The sequence below is a fragment of the Patella vulgata genome, chromosome 8 (assembly GCF_932274485.2).
Source record: "Patella vulgata chromosome 8, xgPatVulg1.2, whole genome shotgun sequence".
Taxonomy (NCBI): domain Eukaryota; kingdom Metazoa; phylum Mollusca; class Gastropoda; family Patellidae; genus Patella; species Patella vulgata.
Genome location: NC_065886.2, coordinates 10,863,290 through 10,882,808, shown reverse-complemented (window position 1 = coordinate 10,882,808; position 19,519 = coordinate 10,863,290). Strand labels below are relative to the sequence as shown.

At 36.2% G+C, this 19,519-nt stretch overlaps 1 protein-coding gene across 3 annotated transcripts in view; it reads left to right on the top strand.

Annotated features, from left to right (window-relative positions):
• Positions 1–19,519, top strand: part of LOC126830949 (histone-lysine N-methyltransferase, H3 lysine-79 specific) — a 134,474-nt gene that overhangs the window by 40,279 nt on the left and 74,676 nt on the right. For all 3 annotated transcript variants that reach the window (XM_050561485.2, XM_050561484.2, XM_050561486.1), the window contains one exon: positions 17,807–17,916. In XM_050561485.2, the coding sequence (XP_050417442.1) occupies positions 17,807–17,916 (110 nt within the window). The remainder of the gene's footprint in view (positions 1–17,806; positions 17,917–19,519) is intronic.

Here is a 19,519-nt window from a genome sequence, read left to right as displayed (position 1 = left end):
CACTATATTCGTCTACCTTTAATTCTGTGTTATGTTGAATCATATTGGATTAGATTCAGTAAAAAATATTTTGTGAAATAACTAGTAGTTTCTACCTGAAATACCTTAAAACAGGTTATAGACGAGATTAAATGCATAATTTCTGACTAGAATGACCTTATAAGGATACCTGTAATATACAGGCTATACAACACCTAGTAAGGTATAGGTATGTCATATTCTGTTTATAGATATATATAACTCTTGTCTTATATAATCATGTATATATGTATTGATTATTTAAACTCTCCTATATTATTCACTATTGACATGTGAGTCAGGCCTCAGAGTTTTTTAGTTTAGCAGTTATTTTAATCTGTGTTGAAACTCTTGAATATTATTCTCTTGGTCAGTATTTTTTGGTACGTAATTTTTATTATTGTGTATCTGTTGTCATCTTATTTGTTTTTAAATTTGATGCACTGATTATTTTGAACTTTAGAATACTATTCTGTAAGTCTGAAATGTGAGTCATTAAGGTTTTTTCACCATTTGATTTTAATGAATTTAGAATAACTTTCTAATAACTGATGTTTCGAATATTAGAATTTGTCGAACAATATTTAATTTTTTTACGTCTCATTCACCACATTATACATATACTCAAATGTTTTTGTGTGTAAATAATATTTCATTTCAAATGGATGAAAAAGGGTTAGGGCATAGGCATAGCCTATATCACCCCTCTTCTTGACCATTTAAATTGACGAAGAATACAAAATATCATGAATAGATAATTTCTCAAATCTCTAGGTTTGGGTTCAATCTGATTGAAAAGAGTCTTGTTTAGTTTATAGTATAACTTAATGATTTTATGTACCATATTAAGACAATGGAGAATTGGGAGTACGGGAGGGGTCTATTAATTAGTTCTAATTGATATCTTCCAAGTTGTATATAGATTCAAACTTATTAGACCCACTTTGTTAAACATTAAATATTATATGTTCTAGATTGGGGTCTAGTGGTAAAACGTGTGCACGTTTGATCAAAAAGCCTGTCATTGATTCCCCGCTAGTACAAGAAGTAGGGTTTTCCCGGATCCTCCAGTTTCCTCCCACTGCTAAAGACCCATAAGAGCAAGCGAATTATTGAAATAAAATTGAACCATATAATTATGTTAGTCCCAAAATGACCTAGTTTGTTTTGGATGGATGTTAAACCCATCTGTATATCTCTCTCTCTCTCTCTGCTCTCAAGTGTATGTTAATATATACATGTACTAGTATAACCGTAGTCCTGAAGGGCGTATTACATCAACAATTGTTTGTTTGTCAGAGACAATGATCAATTAGTATATAGAATTAACATACAACATTTCTTCATTATTTAATATCAAAGGAATAATATAATCAAAGAATAATTCTACTTGTCAAGCCTCAGTACTCCTTGTCATAAAGTTATTTATTGATAAATTTGAAAAAGATAAAAACAAGAATGGGCTTAACTTGAAACATTGTATAGCCTGTACCCTTTATTACACTGTGGCGTGGACGTAAAATATCCCTTGGCTGTTGGAATTCAGTATAAGAGTAGGTCAAAGCGCTGCTATCTGGACAAATTTTCTCACATACCACATTGTATGGTTTATGCCCGTGTCTAGTCGTTCGGATAATACAAAAAAACGAGGTCCCATGTACACATTGGTGTGCCCGAAAAAGATCCCTTGACAGTTGGAATTCGATATAAGAGTAGACTGTAGTGCCGCTGTCCGGGGAAAATTTCCCTCGTAGCACACTGTATGGCGTATGCCTGTCTTCATTAGCCCAGTTCGGAGCAGAACAGTAGGACGTTAAACACCATTTCATTTTATTTGTCTTCATTAGCCCTGTCAGAGCTGAACAGTAAGTTGTTAAACCCCATTTCAATTCATTTCTATACCTAATAGGCTTGATCACACTTGTTATGTTGAGATGAGGTAAAGGAATTTTTTTTTTTTCGGTAGGTAGGGGTCTGTATATATGAACCATAAGAGTCCTGTAAATTATGTCATAATAAACTTAACGAATTCTTGTTTATGTTATCTTGAATAGTTTGTGTAAATTTGCATTCATTTTGGCCTTGAATTAGATGGTTGAATGATTTATGAAGCTGTAGGGGGCTTGCTGTGACTCGAGTGGTGAGAATGTTTAATATTATGCATACAAAACTGGATGTTAATATTATGCATACAAAACTGGATGTAAATATTACGTATACATCTACAAAATTGGATGTACGCTTTATGTTCTTGGAAAATCAGTGACACAAGTTGAATGAATTTTAAACATACACAGAAAACATGTTGACATGTAATTTGTTTTTTTAGAGCTGAAATAAACTAAGTGAACTTGTATGAGTAAGGTACGTGTATGGTATCATATATAATATTATCACTATAGAGACAGAGATTGACTATAGAGACAGAGGGTGACTAAATCGCTTTAGATACAGAGTATACAGAGGGTGACTATATCACTATATAGAGACAGAGGGTGACTATATCACTATAGAGACAGAGATTGACAATATCACTATAGAGACTGAGGGTGACTATATCACTTTAGATACAGAGGGTGACTGTATCACTATATAGAGACAGAGGGTGACTATATCACTATAGAGACAGAGATTGACAATATCACTATAGAGACAGAGGGTGACTATATCACTATAGAGACAGAGATTGACAATATCACTATAGAGACAGAGGGTGACTAAATCACTTTAGATACAGAGGGTGACGTGACTATATCACTATAGAGACAGAGGGTGACTATATCACTATAGAGACAGAGATTGACAATATCACTATAGAGACAGGGTGACTATAAGACTATAGAGACAGAGATTGACAATATCACTATAGAGACAGGGTGACTATAAGACTATAGAGACAGAGATTGACAATATCACTATAGAGACAGGGTGACTATAAGACTATAGAGACATAGAGTGACTATATCACTATAGAGACAGAGGTTACCACACGTATATAACTATAGAAACTGATGTAGACTATATCTCGTCCTTGTTCAATATTGAATCATGATGTAATATCAATACCAAGCTTGAATAACTCTTTTCAAATTTCTTTTATATGAGTCATGAATTTGCAAACTTTGAGCCGATTGAGTAAACAAACATGTACTTGGCAACAGGTAGAAATGGGTTCACCTTAAAGAATGAAACGCATCTCTTTGAAAGAGAAATATTATTTGCTTTTTAATATGCAATACCATTTACTACATTAATTAGAGAACTTGACAATTAGTGTAATGTAAACCGTGGGATAGACTTTTCTGTTAAGATCACAGGCATGTTCGTATATCAAACCTATATTTCTTTCCTGTGTTTCTTTCATTCTTGCCCTGATGTGGTTGGGGTGTAGGGAGGTGGTTGCCAAGTGGTCAGGACATTTTCCGGGTTTAAATCCCGATGTGTGCTGAGAAGGCTGATAAACAGAGTGTGACTTTGTCCACCCGTGTACACGTCGGAGCAGAACAGTAGGACGTTACACCTTATTTCATTTAGGGGGATTGGATGGCCGAATGGTTAGCACGTGCGCGCTACGCTGTATCATACGGTCTGTCATTGAGTCAACTAGCGGGGTTTCGATTCCCCAGTTGTACGTGACAAGGAGTAGGGTAGCCTGTCCAACCTCGTTGGTTTTCTCCGGGTCCTCCGGTTTCCTCCCACTGCTAAAGACCCCTACGCGCAAGCGAATTATTGAAATAAAATTGAACCATGTGTTAGTCCCGAAATGACCTAGTTTGTGTAGAGTGGACGTTAAACCTCATTTCTCCCTCTCTCCCTCTCATTTCATTTAGTCTGAGCCGAAAATAAAAATAATATCAGTAAACAAAATGAAAATTTAATAGCATATATATGAATGATTTTAATGTTATTTCCTTTTATACCTGAATTCTCATTCTTCACAAATTATGAAATTGGATTGTGGAAATACTGACCTGTGGGGATTAAGGTGACAAGTATGATTAATCTATGTGGGGTTTATGAGATTAAAGCTTGAATGAACACGTTTGTAATATTAGGGAACCATAAATACTAGAGATATCCGAGTCTAATGAAGCAAGGGGCTGACCCCAAACAACCTTAAAAACATTCGGCTTTGGTATTCAGTGATCTGTCTCCAAGTGTATTATCATGAGTTAATCCTTTAATCCCTGACAAACACCTAACAATATATAAACATCTACTACCCATAGAGATCATGTGACCCATATAATCCACCCTTGTGTCATCAGCAGATCTGTCCAATCAGGCTTGTAATTTGAAGTGGTTTTTATTTCTGATCCTGTCATCCAGCCAGATGTGACCAATAGAATTATAAGCCATATGTGTTGATAAATATTTACTACAAGTAGCGATGTTTTATAATGAAATGTCCAACTGCACTAGACCAAGGTTAAAGTTGCCATCCAGACCGTCGTCATCATGCTGTATCATGAGGTCTGTCATTGAGTCAACTGGCGTGGTTTCGAATCCCCGGTTGTACGTGACAAGGAGTAGGGTCGGCTGTCCAACCTCAGGGGTTTTCTCCGGGTCCTCCGGTTTCCTTCCACTGCTAAAGACCCCTACGCGCAAGCGAATTATTGAAATAAAATTAATCCATATGTTGGTCCTGAAATGACCTAGTTTTTGTCGAGTGGACGTTAAACCCTCTCTCTCTCTCTCTCTCTCTCTCTCTATCTCTCTCTCTCTCTCTCTCTCTCTATTTAGTTCTTGTTATCCCCACGCCCAATGAAGACGAGGGAGTGATTGAAATGGGCTGTGTACCTCCATCCTTCGTCATGGTTTTGTTTCTGGAGGATATTTCATAAACTGTTCAATTGAAATAGGCTGTGTACCTCCATCCTTCGTCCTAGTTTTGTTTTCGGAGGATATTTCATAAACTGTTCAATTGACGGAGTTAGCTGTAAATCGCAACAATTCAGTACCTGTGCATTACAAAGACTTAGGTCGCACGTTTCATCTTCGAGTTTCCTCCAATCACTGAAAACCTTTAATGTTAGACCCAAAATGACCTAGTTTAGGTTGAATGGACCTTGAATTAAACCCCATCCTGTTGGTCTCTTTCTCTTGTTAAGGAAGAACAACAGGACCCAATGCTCAGATATTGGTAACAGAGCTGTGACTGCTGTTTTTGCCTTCCGTAAAGTTTATTTTGCAGCTCGTGGAAATGAGTGAGGTGGGACACAGGGGGTCAATATCAACTAACCAGGTCCTAAATGCCGACCTTCGACTTATCCCACAGCATTTGTGAGGTAACAGAGCCTGCCTCCCTTGAAGTTTATATTGAGTTAAAAAATCTCCTGCAGCGGTGCATTGGAGAGGGGGTCAATAGAACTGACCTTGTTTATCTACAGCCCCCTTCACATAATCCCTTAGCTTTTTGAGGTAGAGGGTACTTGACCTTAAGGTTGACCTGTTAATGAATATTTTGACAGGATAAATGTAAGATGATCTCAGGTGTAACAAGATGATCACCTGGACTCACCTGAAATTTGCTGACGGCTAAATACTTGAGTTACCTTATAACACGTTTGTTGATATCTTATAGGGTCTGATGAAACATATACAGGTAGAATGACTGGACATTGTCTATACTGAATACAGAGAGAGAGAGATGGAAGTTGAATGTCCACCCAACACAAACTTGGTCATTTTGGGACTAACATACATGTATATCAGGGTTTGTCGAAATGGTAGAATGACTAGACAATTTCTATACTCAAAACATAGAATAAACAATGTGAGTCTTTATGCTTACAGTTTACTGGGTGGGGATTTGGTGGAGGCATAGTCCCAAAAATACTTATTTTGTGTCGATTGTAAGGGTTGACTTAGATTCATTATATGTTTAAAGTCTAAAATATAAAATAATTTGATTGTTTGATACTTTATGGGGGGTTGGATGGCCGAATGGTCTGTCATTGAGTCAACTGGCATGGTATCGATTCCCCGCCTGTACATGACAGGGAGTAGTGTTGCCTGTCCAACCTCGTGGGTTTTCTCTGTGTTCTTTGGTTTCCTCCCACTGCTAAAGACCCCTGAAATGACCTAGTTTGTATGAGTGGACATTAAACTCTCTCTCTTTCTCTCTCTCTCTCTCTCTCTCTCTTTCTCTCTCTCTCTCTGCTTTATTTTGAGGATAAATGTACAAGTAATTAATGAGTGTTATCATATCTGGTTGTTACTGACACAAATTGCCAACGTGACCTGTTGTAAAACCTTTAATGTTGTACCGATTTTAACGAGATTTACCTTTTCAGTAAATAGGTAGGCCAGTGTATCAGTTGTACTTTATGTATGTAAATGTATATCGGTAGGTAATTGAAAATACCTACGTCCATGTTCAGGTGTGAAATATATTCACGATCAGGCTTGTCACCTTGTAATTTTATCAGGTATATAATTAAATCGTAAACATCGACAAGACGATTGACAGGTGACCAGAGATATTCTTTTATCATCTTGTCGTGGTTAAAGGTGTGATCAGACTTTATCGAGAACCATCATCCTATATCTTCTCTTACCTTTAAAGATAGGATCAGTCATTTGATTATTGATGGACAAAAAAAAAAGATTTTGAGAATTGACTGTGCTGATAACCCCTTCAGAGATGACATATACATAGTGGTAGTAATGGAACTTGTACAACATATACACCGTGATGGTAATGGAACTTGTATAAAATATACACCGTGATGGTAATGGAACTTGTATAAAATATACACCGTGATGGTAATGGTACTTGTACAGATAAAGGAGAGTTTGGCTTTGGTCCCAATGCAAGGCAAGAAAGTTCTTCTGGATTTTCCACTCTGATTTCGACTTGTCAAGGGGGGTTGGGTGGCTGAATGGTTAACATGTGCACGCTGTATCATAAAGTCTGTCATTGAGTCGACTGGCGTGGTTTCGAATCCCCGGTTGTACGTGACAAGGAGTAGGGTCGCCTGTCCAACCTCGTGGGTTTTCTCCGGGTCCTCCGGTTTCCTCCCACAGCTAAAGACCCCTACGTGCAAGCGAATTATTGAAATAAAATTAAAACCATATGTTAGTCCCGAAATGACCTAGTTTGTGTCGAGTGGACGTTAAACCCCATTTCTCTCTCTCTCTCTCGACTTGTCAATGGAAAGGAAAAGAATCTATTCATTTGTATGGGACAGAAAACAAAGGTCCGGCCATGTGTACACCAGTTGCAGAACATTTTACAGATTCCTTGATTTTTGAAGTGACCAGGAGTAGGGTTGTCTGCCCAGTCTTGTGGTTTTCTCTGGGTCCTCCAGTTTCCTCCCACTGCTAAAGGTCCCTGCGTGTAAGCAAATTATTGAAATAAAATTGATCAATATGTTAGTCCCTAAATGACCTAGGTTGTGTGGACATTAAACTCTCTCTCTCTCTCTCTCTCTCTCTCTCTCTCTCTCTACTGTTGCTGTCCAGAGGTAAAATTTCCCTCATAACACACATACTGCAAATACCTGACCTTATTTTCCTTGTTGATGCAGAAAAGTAGGACTTTAAACCCCACTTCATTTCATTTGAAAAGTGCTGTGTGTTTACCTATGTGTTTACAAAGTGGTATCAGATGTTACATAAAGAACCAGCCTACTCTGCCTTGTGTAATACACAAATACCTTAAGTATCTGATATCCTGTTTAACTTATACCCTCTTTAGCACCTTGTCATTGACAGAAGTGACAGCCCCCTATTCTTAACCTGTCAATCAGCGGTTGTTATACCGGGAAGATAAATAGGGTATTTAGTGACCATTGGAATGTTAAAACTGTTGAGTTGGTCAGATCGGAATGAAAAGAGGATCAAATGTTGTCAAGATTGCATTGAGTAGCTTATTGAATTATGGTGATTAATTCTGACTTTAAAATACATCATATGCTGTGTGCGTGTGAATCCAGGTTAGTTTTTTTTTCTATGAAATATGATTTATCACCTGTTTTCTCTTTCACTTTCCAGAAACTTGTGTAAGAGATATTTGTTACCATTCATTGTTTAAATTATGCCAATATTGCTCATATACTTTTTGGTGATATATTTTTTTCTAATGATAATAATAATAATAATAATAATATGCATATTTATATAGCGCTAGTACTCCATGCACAGAGGCATGCTCACAGCGCATACAATTGATTTAATTTGATTAATCCTGATATCATCATTCGTAATATATTTTACTCCAATGACGTTGGTGATATATCCGTGATATATTTTATTCCAATGTCATTGTTCTTCCATGAGGATTGAAAGTTGTCTCTTGCTTTCCTTTCCTTGAATATTTTGAGGTTTTTTTTGTTAGGGACAAAACTGTATCCACTCGTCAAGAGAATAAATAAATGAAGACTGTATTATTAATTTAGTGTTACCGAGTAATATATCGAATAATTCATGGTGATAAGTCAGATGAAGATAAAACCAAAACATCCTTGAAGGTTCCTAATGTGGTTTGTGTCTGGGTTTTGCTTCTAAAGATTATCTTAACTGTTAATTGATATCTTTATGAAACTTTGTACACACCTTAACCTTTTAGAGAGTTGTGCCTTTTGAAATGGGTTAATGAAGACGGGCATACACAATGCAGTGTGCTATGATGGAAATTTTGCACGGAGAGCGGTGCTATCGTCTACTCTTATGTCAAATTCCAACTGCCAAGGGATCTTTTAAATGCACGTTCCATCCGAACGACTAGGCAGCTGTCCTTGTCATTCCCTCCGTCCTGCACCACTAACAAGGGGAAACCATGCCAGAAAATCCCAATGAACTTTCTCGGCCAACACCGGGATTGAACCCATAACCTCCAGACTAGCGATCCAGCATCTTATTGTGAAGACCGAGTAGGCTGTAGTGCTGCTGTCTGGGCAAACTTTCCCTCATAGCACACTGTATGTCATATGCCCATCTTCATTTGCCCAGTCGGAGCAGGAACAGTAGGTTGTTAAACCCCATTTCATTTCACCTACTTTATAATCTGAACTATCATAATTCGGCTTATATGACCTACTGGATAATCTCAACTATTTTGTACCTACTGGATAATCAAAACTATCTGACCTACTGGATAATCGAAACGTATATACTGGCTAATCTAAGCTATCTGGCGAACTAGATTACATGAACTATCTGACCTACTGGATAATCTAAACCAATTACCCAGCATCTAATTATTACTATTGTAACTCCATACTGAGATAATTACAGCAATAATAGTCCTCTAACAAGGTGCTAAATACATATTACTCTAGACAGTATCTATCATCAATTCTATTGGTCTATTGTCATGTGATGGTATATACTGTCAACAGATCTGATTGGTCTATTGTTAAATGACAATATCTGTCAACTATTCTCATTGGCCTATGTAATTAGTAATTAAAGGAATACTAATGTGATTTCTGGGGGTTATCAAGTTTTCCTCAATGATGCTCCATTTTTTGGTTCGTTATTAAAGCCCCTAACTGCCCCTTAAACCTCTCACCCGCCATTAAAGGAATTTTGAATCCCATGCAAATTCCGATATTGTGAATGTTTAATTTTTAAGAAGATTATCAGTCCAAAAATGGTTCGAAACAATTAGTTTCAATGTGTCTGCCATACTTTTCTGTACCAGGGCTAATGAAAATGGGCCAATGAGAGAGAGAGAGAGTCATCAGGTTTCCTCCCACTGCTAAAGATCCCTATGCGCAAGCAAATTATTGAAATAGTCTTGTAATGACCTAGTTTGTGTTGAGTGGATGTTAAACCCCGTTTCTCTCCTCGATCTTGTTTCGTTTTGTTTTAAGTTTACACAAAACCGTATATACAACTGTAACATCTAATCAGCAATGGGTTTTTACCCCTCAAAATCTGTTTTTGAAAATCTCTCTCTCTCTCTCTCTCTGTAGAGTACATTCTAATACATGTTGTATTGTGTTGATAACCAAAATAGTACACCAACAACAGGTCAATATAACTCTGCAATTTCCGTATAAATACAAGTTCGTTAAAACTATATACACTATAGTACTGCAGTGAATCATTACCAACAGACCAATCAACTTTCAGTTTTAATGTCACCAAGGACAGTTGTTTTAAGGTCCGTACTTGGTCAATATTACATTGACTGAAATTAGTTGGAAGACATGATGTTTTATTGATCTGTGTGTAGAAGAAGCAACAATAGTTGTGTCTGTTTGTTTATTTTGACTTGTTCGTGTAAACCAAAATATTGTTATTTTTTTAAACAATGAAAACAAAGGGGGATAATTTTCTGTGTACCTTAGATATATGTAGTAGACATTTTGTAACACAAGGTCAAGACAATTTCCTGTCCCACCTCGTGAGTTTTCTCCGGGTCCTCCGGTTTCCTCCCACTGCTATAAAAGACCTCTACGTGCAAGCGAATTATTGAAATAAATTTGAACCATGTGTTAGTCCCGTAGTGACCTAGTTTGTGTTGAGTGGTTGAGTGGACGTTAAACCTCATCTCTCTCTCTCTCTCTCTCTCTCTCTCTTTCTCTCTCTCTCTCTCTCTCTCTCTCAAAACAATTTCATTTTTGATTCCTTGGGAATCTTTGGGATCTTGGTCTTTAACCTTGTGGTAGGCTGTGAGAAATGTTTTTTCAGGTTTTTGTTCTTAAAATTTCAAATTTTGAACCCAGGATTTAAGAATTTCGATTGTCTATTGTTGTATTTCTGTACCATTTTGACATATTATCTTCGATGGCAGTCTTGAAAACATAAAAATTTGAAGCCAAGATTTTTGAGAATTTTGATTGTCTATTTCCTTTTTTTTTTATTTCTGTACAGGTTTGACATATTTGCTTTGATTTCTTTCTTCTGTAGTTGATTGATCTCCGTTTGTTGATTTTCGGGGCTGAATTTTTGCAGGGACGGAGAATGAAATCCTGAGTAGACTGAAAGCCTTGATCTATGTGAAAGGGGGCAATGCTTCTCACCAGATATGGCTCACAGGACGTTGCTCTCGTGTGAGATCATGTGACATGTAGCAGCAAGCACCAGACGCAGACGTGCTGAATTTTTCGTCTGCTAACTTAAATTCTAAGTCTGTCAGCTTATTTGGAGAATTTTGTTTTTCAAGCTAAGAATTTATTGGAATTTTCAAACCTTTTTCGATTTGTCATTTTTTTCTTCTCAAATACATGTATAGGTATTTAGGTTATCCTGCGTAGAAGTACGTTGAAAGATGATTGTCGGTTGTCAAGGTCTTGGAAGAACATAGCTATTTTTAAAGTGGTGTTTAAAATTGCCTGAGTGCTTTTATTATTGGGGGGTTGGATGTCCGAATGGTTAGCACGTGCGTGCTGTATCATAAGGCCTGTCATTGAGTCAACTGGCGTGATTTCGAATCCCCAGTGACAAGGAGTAGGGTTGCCTGTCCAACCTCATGGGTTTTCTCCTGGACCTCCGGTTTCCTCCCACTGCTAAAGACCCCTACGCACAAGCGAATTCTTGAAATAAAATTAAACCATATGTTAGTCCCGAAATGACCTAGTTTGTGTCGAGTGGACTTAAACCCTCTCTATCTCTCTCTTTTTCTCTCTCTCTCTCTCTTTTTCTCTCTCTCGCTTTTATTATTAAAGATAAATCTGCCTCACGCAGGTCGTTTTTCTGGCTTCAAAATATTATATAAACTATTATTTAGACATTATTCACATGACAATAAAACCTATAATCAAAAACTTTAATAGTTTTCATATCTCGATTTCAAGTACATCCTGGATAAAATCTAAACCGAATAACCCTGGCTTACGAAGGAGCCGTCCCTTTAAATCATCAAATGCCACTGGAAGACAGAAGACAATAAGACGCTTCTATAATCTCTCTATTATCCAGTCTGTTAAATAACTATTGATAATTTGATTGAGAGAGTATTATAAGGAGGGTGGTACGGTGTTGTAATAGAATTAACGGATATCAAGCTGTTTATTTTACGGTTTATCTTGTAATCTCGTCTTTCAGAGGTACACTAAGGACAATGGGATAAAAAAAACCCACACAAACGATAACAGTCTTTATGTGAAAAAATAGCAGTTTTTATGTGAAAAAATAGCAGTTTTTATGTGAAGAAATAGCAGTTTTTATGTGAAGAAATAACAGTTATTATATGAATCCCCAAATATCAGTTTCAAACAATCTTAATATAAAGAATTTTCCCAATTTTTATGTAGGTTGATGCATTAAAAGATTTAAGAAATTAGGTTTGTTGGGATACATTAAATGAAGATTAGGTTACATCTTCACAATGGAACGTACTCAAGTGTATTCAACCTACATATATAAACTCATTGGAGTTGCCTTCCTAACCTCATGGCTTTTCTCTGGGTCTTCCAATCTCCCTACTACTGTTAAAGAGAGAGAGAGAGCGAAATGGGGTTTAACATCCACTCGTCACTAACGAGGTCATTTTGGGACTAACATATGATACAATTTTATATCAATAGTTTGCTTGAGCAGTGGAAGGAAACTGGAGGACCCGGAGAAAACCCCCAAGATTGGACAGGCGATTCTACGACAGACCTTATGATACAGCGTAGGCGCAATAACCATTCGGCCATCCACCCCCACCCCCCTACTGTTAAAAACCCATATGTGCAATTGAATTGAAATTGACAGATATACTAATTAAGTATAATAAAGTCCAGAATGATGTGTGTCCGAGCTGTGTACACATGCACTTTAAATAATAAGGTCTGTCATAGAGTCAAATGTTGTGACAAGGAGTAGGATTAGTTGCCTAACCTTGTGGAATTTCTCCTGGTTCTTCAGTTTCCTCCCTGTCTCTTCTGTTTAGTTTTCATTCTCAATGTTTGTACGTCTGTTTTAATGAGACGAATCCAGTCGTTGTATCAAGAAAACATGTTTATTTCATTCAATAATAATAATAATACATTATATATAATGCGCTCAATAATCCATCCATTTAAACATGGTCAAAGCACTACATTAAGGGAGACTATCTGTTTCTAATCTGGATAGTCAACTGGCGGGGTTTCGATTGCCCGGTTGTACGTGACAAGGAGTACGGTCACCCGTTCAACCTCTTGGGTTTTCTCCGGGTCCTCCGGTTTCCCCCCACCGCTAAAGACCCCTACATGTACGCGCAAGCGAATTATAGAAATAAAATTAAACCATATGTTAGTTCCGAAATGACCTAGTTTGTGTCGAGTGGACGTTAAACCCCATTTCTCTTTCTCTCTTTAATCTGGATAAGAGAGTTTAAACAAATGAATTTTTAGCCATGACTTTTTGTGAAAGTTTGAGATTCTCTAATGGTTATAAAACTGGCAACTGATTCCAAAGGTGCGGTACAGCAACACTGAAACCTTTAGTATCAAATTAAAGCAGACCTGCCCTTTCAATAAGGTGTTCCTGAATCCTATAAGACGTCCCTAAAAACAGTTATAATTTTTAAAATGATGCCCTGAATGAAATAACTATTTTATGAAATAACAAGTCAATCTGATTAAAACACAGATCCTATTTCGTTTCGTTTTTTTTGTTGTCATTACTTGTCTTTACTACACTAGGATCTGGAAGAGTTGTTATATTATCGGCGTTTTGGTTGAAGTGAGGGATAAGCCAATGAAACAGTCCATTACAGCGACTTCTTGGCATGCCATGCACGGAACTGTTGGTAAACCACTAGAAACGCTAACGCTGATTGATTAATCATTGTCTGACATCATAGGGTCAAAAACCGCTCTAATGACCCCTGACACAACCTTCCAGTACAACTTGTCAGATCTATATGTAGTGTAGGCCATCGAAAGTATAAAAAAACAAAATACTACCGTAAATATATCTTACAATACATTTGTTATATAAACCACAACCAAGAATTAAAATGAATAAATCAGATACTTTTCCCATTTCATCTAAAATAAAAAGTAAAGTCTAGACAAATTTTCCCTTTGATATTAAACTTTAACCTTAGTGGAAACTGTTTATTAAGCACAATGACAATTTGTTCCCATTTTTTGTGTTAAAAACTTGGTTGATTTCCTCAGTAAGTACTTAAGGTGTCGATTATATTTTTTACATGAACATGTGGTATGAATACAGAGAGAACATTACAGATTTACTTATATATAAACTGAAGATTTTGTAGACAAAACTCACCGCAGTCCTGTGAAGGCTGTAATAGATGTCAATTTAAATACATGTATCCTCAATTTTTTGTAGGAGTATAAATTATTACCATCCCTATTTGTCAATCTGTTAAACTCCTTATTTGGGATTAAATTTTCAAATTTTCTTGGATTCTTGGGCTAGTTCTTGGCAAGAACCCTATTGAAATTCAGAGATGCACGCGGATTTTTACAGTGTTACTATCCCTTTGTCCGAAACCTCAATGATGAAGAATTTTAGAGATTTGGTTTTATTACCAATTCTGGTTTTTATTACATCATACATGTAAGTGGAATTCTGAAAGCTAGGAATCAAGTTTGTGTATTGAACCATTAAACCCTTATTCATAATATATATAAAAATAGTATCAATTTATTCTTCCCCGTATTTATAATTCATAAAAAAAAAATAGTTTCAATATTTTCTTCCCCTTATTTATAATTCATAAAAAAAAGTATAATTCGTAAAAAAAAAATTATAAGTCGTAAAAAAAATTAGTATCAATTTCTGCTTCCATCAGTCAAACCAAGTTTATTCAGGTTCTACAACTTTATATTTCCTCGTTAAAATTGGCGACAAATTTATCTTAATAATCCAGGTAAAGAAATACCTGGTGGTTTATATTAGATAACCCAGCAGACAGACGCCACATGTCATTCGAGATAAAATCATTTGAAATAAGAGACAGTGATAGTAATTAGCCCCTTATATCACATGTGTATTGGGACTGTGGTTTTATATAGTCACATTTATTATGTACCGTATGTATCAGATGGTAAATGTATTCAGATTTTATCTCAGAACTCTTCAGCTCCATTATTTCATCTCAAGGTCTTTCAGTTATTGTTACTTTATATTCAGGTTAATTGGAGACCCGACCCCCCCCCCCCAAAGACTTTGATCAAAATCTTCTATTTGGTGTTTCCTGATATGCTCACATTTAATTTTAGACAGAAGGAGAGGACAGGAGGATAGTTAGCCAACTTCCCCAACACAGCAACACAATGGTATCAACCAACACAGCAACACAATATTATCAACCAACAACACGATAATATCAACCAACCATACAACATTATCAATCTACAACACGATAATATCCACCAACAATACAATGTCATCAACCTACGACACCATAATATCAACCAACAATACAATATTATCAACATTGCATACATCACAATAATATCAACCAACAACACAACAATATCAACCTACATCATGATAATATCAACCATCAAAATAACAATATCAACCTACAACACGCTAATATCGACCAACAACACAATGTCATCAACCAACAACACAATGTCATCAACCAACAACACAATGTCATTAACCAACAACTCAATAGCATCGACCCACAACACAATAGTATCACTCTGCAACCCGATAACATCATCCAACAATACAATAGCATCAACCCACAATACAATAGCATCAACCTACACAACATGATGGCATCAACCTTCAACACAATAACCTAGCATGGTTGTACATTGTTACCAATCCAATTGCGATATCCTGAATTAAATACTATAGTTATAAAACTAAAACTTTAATAATAAAGAAGCTATAACACATAATTTGTCAATCCATCATAATTAATTGCCATGACAGTGCAAAGAGCTTGATCGTTATTATATTTCCTTTCATGAAAATAAGGAATAACTTGGGTTTCTCATTACGTTTAAACTAAATTACCTATTGAGTCCGAACCTTAAATTTATTTGATATTGTTGTACCAGGATCAGATGTCTCCTAATAACACCTTTCTCAGACAGAAATGTCTGAATAAAAGACGACTTGATCCATATTTCTATAGCTTGGATTATCTAGTGAACTGAAAGTTAATCTTGTGTTTATAATCCAGTAGAATGTATTTGCTATGAGTTTTAACCATCATGTGTTGTTGAGAAACAGGAACTTTAGTAATTTTCTGTACATATGTATAAATACATCACATATGAATGATCCCTTGACAGTTGCAATTTGTGGAAGAGAAGGTAAAATCTTTGATGAAAGGCATCTACATACAGATACACTGCATAACTGGTTATCAAGCGATATTATTGTTGAAACCTGTTAATATTTTTAGAGAGAGATATGGGGTTTAATGTCCACTTGACACAAAACTATGTCATTTTGAGATTTACATATGGTTCAATTTTATTTCAATATTTTGCTTGCCATAGTGGTGTTTAGCAGTGGGAGGAAACTGGAGTACCCGGAGAAAAACCCACGAGGTTGGACAGGCGACCCTACTCCTTGTCACGTACAAGTGGAGAATTGAAACCAATGACAGATCTTCTGATACAATGCGCACAAGTTTATATTTTAAAGGAAATTGAAGCTTATTGACACTATTTAGTTGATACTAACCTCTAGTATACCAATTCTAACCAATTCATTTCAAAACGGGTCAAGAATTCTCCTCCCTCTTCATGACAGAATAAATGGGTTTAACCGTAAAAACCAGGTGTCTCTGAAAAAATCAAATAACTTCAATAAAGCTGATTCTAGAATAGTCATGCAATAACAAAAAATAATTTATTTCTGTCGACATGTTGAGTTTGATTAAATATTTATATCTTGGCGGTTGTTTGCTTAGGTTATAAATATTTACCCTGGGAAAGTTCTTACATATTTTATGATGACATATTTTATGTAAACATATCCTGATACCCATCTATGGATATAATCTTACTTTTAGTGCACAAGATCACCCAAATATACTGTAGGTAAAGCTAGACTAAATACAGTCCTTAGATGTAGTTAAAGCTAGATTAAATACAGTCCTTAGATCAGTTAAAGCTAGATTGTATATATATACAGTCCTTGGATCTAGTTAAAGCTAGATTGTATATATATACAGTCCTTGGATCTAGTTAAAGCTAGATTGTATATATATACAGTCCGTGGATCTAGTTAAAGCTAGATTGTATATATATATATACAGTCCTTGGGTCTAGTTAAAGCTAGATTGCATATAAACAGTCCTTGGATATGAAAGTAGTACTTGGTTTTATTCTGGGGCGAGGTGGGCAAATGGTCTAACACATGCACTATAGAACATAAGGTCTGTCATTGAGGCAAGTTGTGTGGTCTTGATTCCCAGCTTGTGAGCAACAAGTCTGTCCAGCCTCATGAGTTTTCTCTGGGTCCTCTGCTTTCCTCCCACTGCTAATATGTTAGTACTGAAATGACCCAGTTCATGTTGAGTGGACTTGTTTCGTTTCGTTTTAAGTTTACACAAAACTGTATACCACTCTAAGGACTGTAACATCTGATCTGCAATGAATTTTTACCGTCAAAATCTGCTTTCAAAACCATTCTCTCTCTCCTGCCCCTCTCCGAGTTGAAGCCTGAATTTGTATTGCTTGTGGTCTCAGATCAGATTTTCTGGTGAAAATAAAATGAATGCCAGAATTCCACTTCAAATCATTTGGCTTTAACTCTGTATTTCATGTTTTATGACAGAAGGGGGAGGAGCCAATCACTTTCAGAAGGGGGTGGAGCCAATCACTTTCCTGGCATCCTCCCACCGTTAATATAGTGGACAATGACCATTTATAATATTAAAGTCAGTGCTTATTGAGTTGTTTCTCTTTAATTTCAGGATAATTTGAATGTGTTTTTAAAGGCGTGTAAAAGCGAGTTTGGTTTATCGGAAACTCAGTTATTTGATCCAGCAGATTTAGAAGATTTAACACAACGTGCTATAGCCGAGTAAGTACTATTATAATAATATTAGTAAGTGTAGTAGCACCACACCCCCGAGAAATTTCATTGGGATTTTCCAATGTGGTTTCCCCTTGTCAAAGGTGTAGGACGGGGGGCCTGACAAGGACACTTGTCTAGTCTTTTGGATAGGAAAAAAAAACGAGACCCTGTGTACAGATGGATGTGCATGTAAAAGATCCCTTGCTACCTGGGCAAAATTTCCCTCACTGCACACTGTATGGTGTATGCCTGTCTTCATTAGCCCAGTCAGAGCAAAACAGTAAGATGTTAAACCCCCATTTCATTTCATTTTTCATTTTTAGGCCCCCCCCCCCCAAAAAAAAAACAAAACAACAAAACAAACAAAAACAAAACAATTACACAAGACAAACCTAAGGACAGGAAACTAAATATACACAAACACTGCAATCAACAAATGTATATATCAGATCAAGGTGAAGGTCTGGAAGATCATGACTAATACTTGATAGTCAAGTCTTATCAATATACATGTAGGTACATGATCAACACAGATATTCTATTTTAGGGTAATTTGTGGGGATATTGAGGAACTTTGAAGTTTTATCTGTACAATGATCATGTTTACAATACGATTAACGGCTGAATTGATTCATGTGAAGAATTTCCAAACAATGTCTGAACATTCTCCTCTCTCTTAGAGACGGTGATATATTTAATTAAATGATATGATTGACTTTGGAAATGCGATAAAAACAAGTATGAAAGTATTACATGGACCAGATAACGAGCGTACCTGTTCCTGGTCTAAATGGTTAGTGTGCGCGCGTTGTATCATAAGGTCTGTCATTGAGTCAACTGGCATGGTTTTGATTCCCTGGTTTTCTCCGGGTCCTCCGGTTTCCTACCACTGCTAAAGACCCTTATGCACAAGCGAATTATTGAAATAAAATTGAACCATATGTTAGTCCCGAAAAACTTAGTTTGTGTCAAGTGGACAAACTCTCTCTCTCTCTCTCTCTCTCTCTCTCTCTCTCTCTCTCATTAGTTGGTTGGTGCAGGAAAGTAGGGAATTGAAATCCCATTACATTTCATTTTCAAAGCTTATGTATTTTTGTAAATGTATAGTTGGGAGGCTTGAACATGTACATTATGTATTGTTTAATGGTCGAGTGCGAGACATTATGTAATATACTGATATTGTACAACTGCAATATCTGTATATTACGCAATATCTTGCACAAGACCATTAATTAAACAACTTAAATTACAGACAATATCCAGCACGTGCATTTAAATTAAATACGTCACATGCGTCCAATATTGCAACTAGTATAAATAATGTACGCTTGGCACATTGCTCCTACCAATATTTGAAATAATGATACACCAACATCAAAGGATGACATCACATCTGTATTTTAAATTCTTTGAAGAGATGTCATTGAAGTAACTGAATTATTTTGATAATACCATGAACCTGGAGAACGTCAAAGAAATATATTTAGTTTAAATCTAGTCAAGTGTTATATGAGAAGGGTGGGACACGTACATAGACTCATTCTCTTCTTTACTTAAAATTAAATGTTTTTTTTTATAAAATGTCAAATCATGTAATGGGCAAGTACAT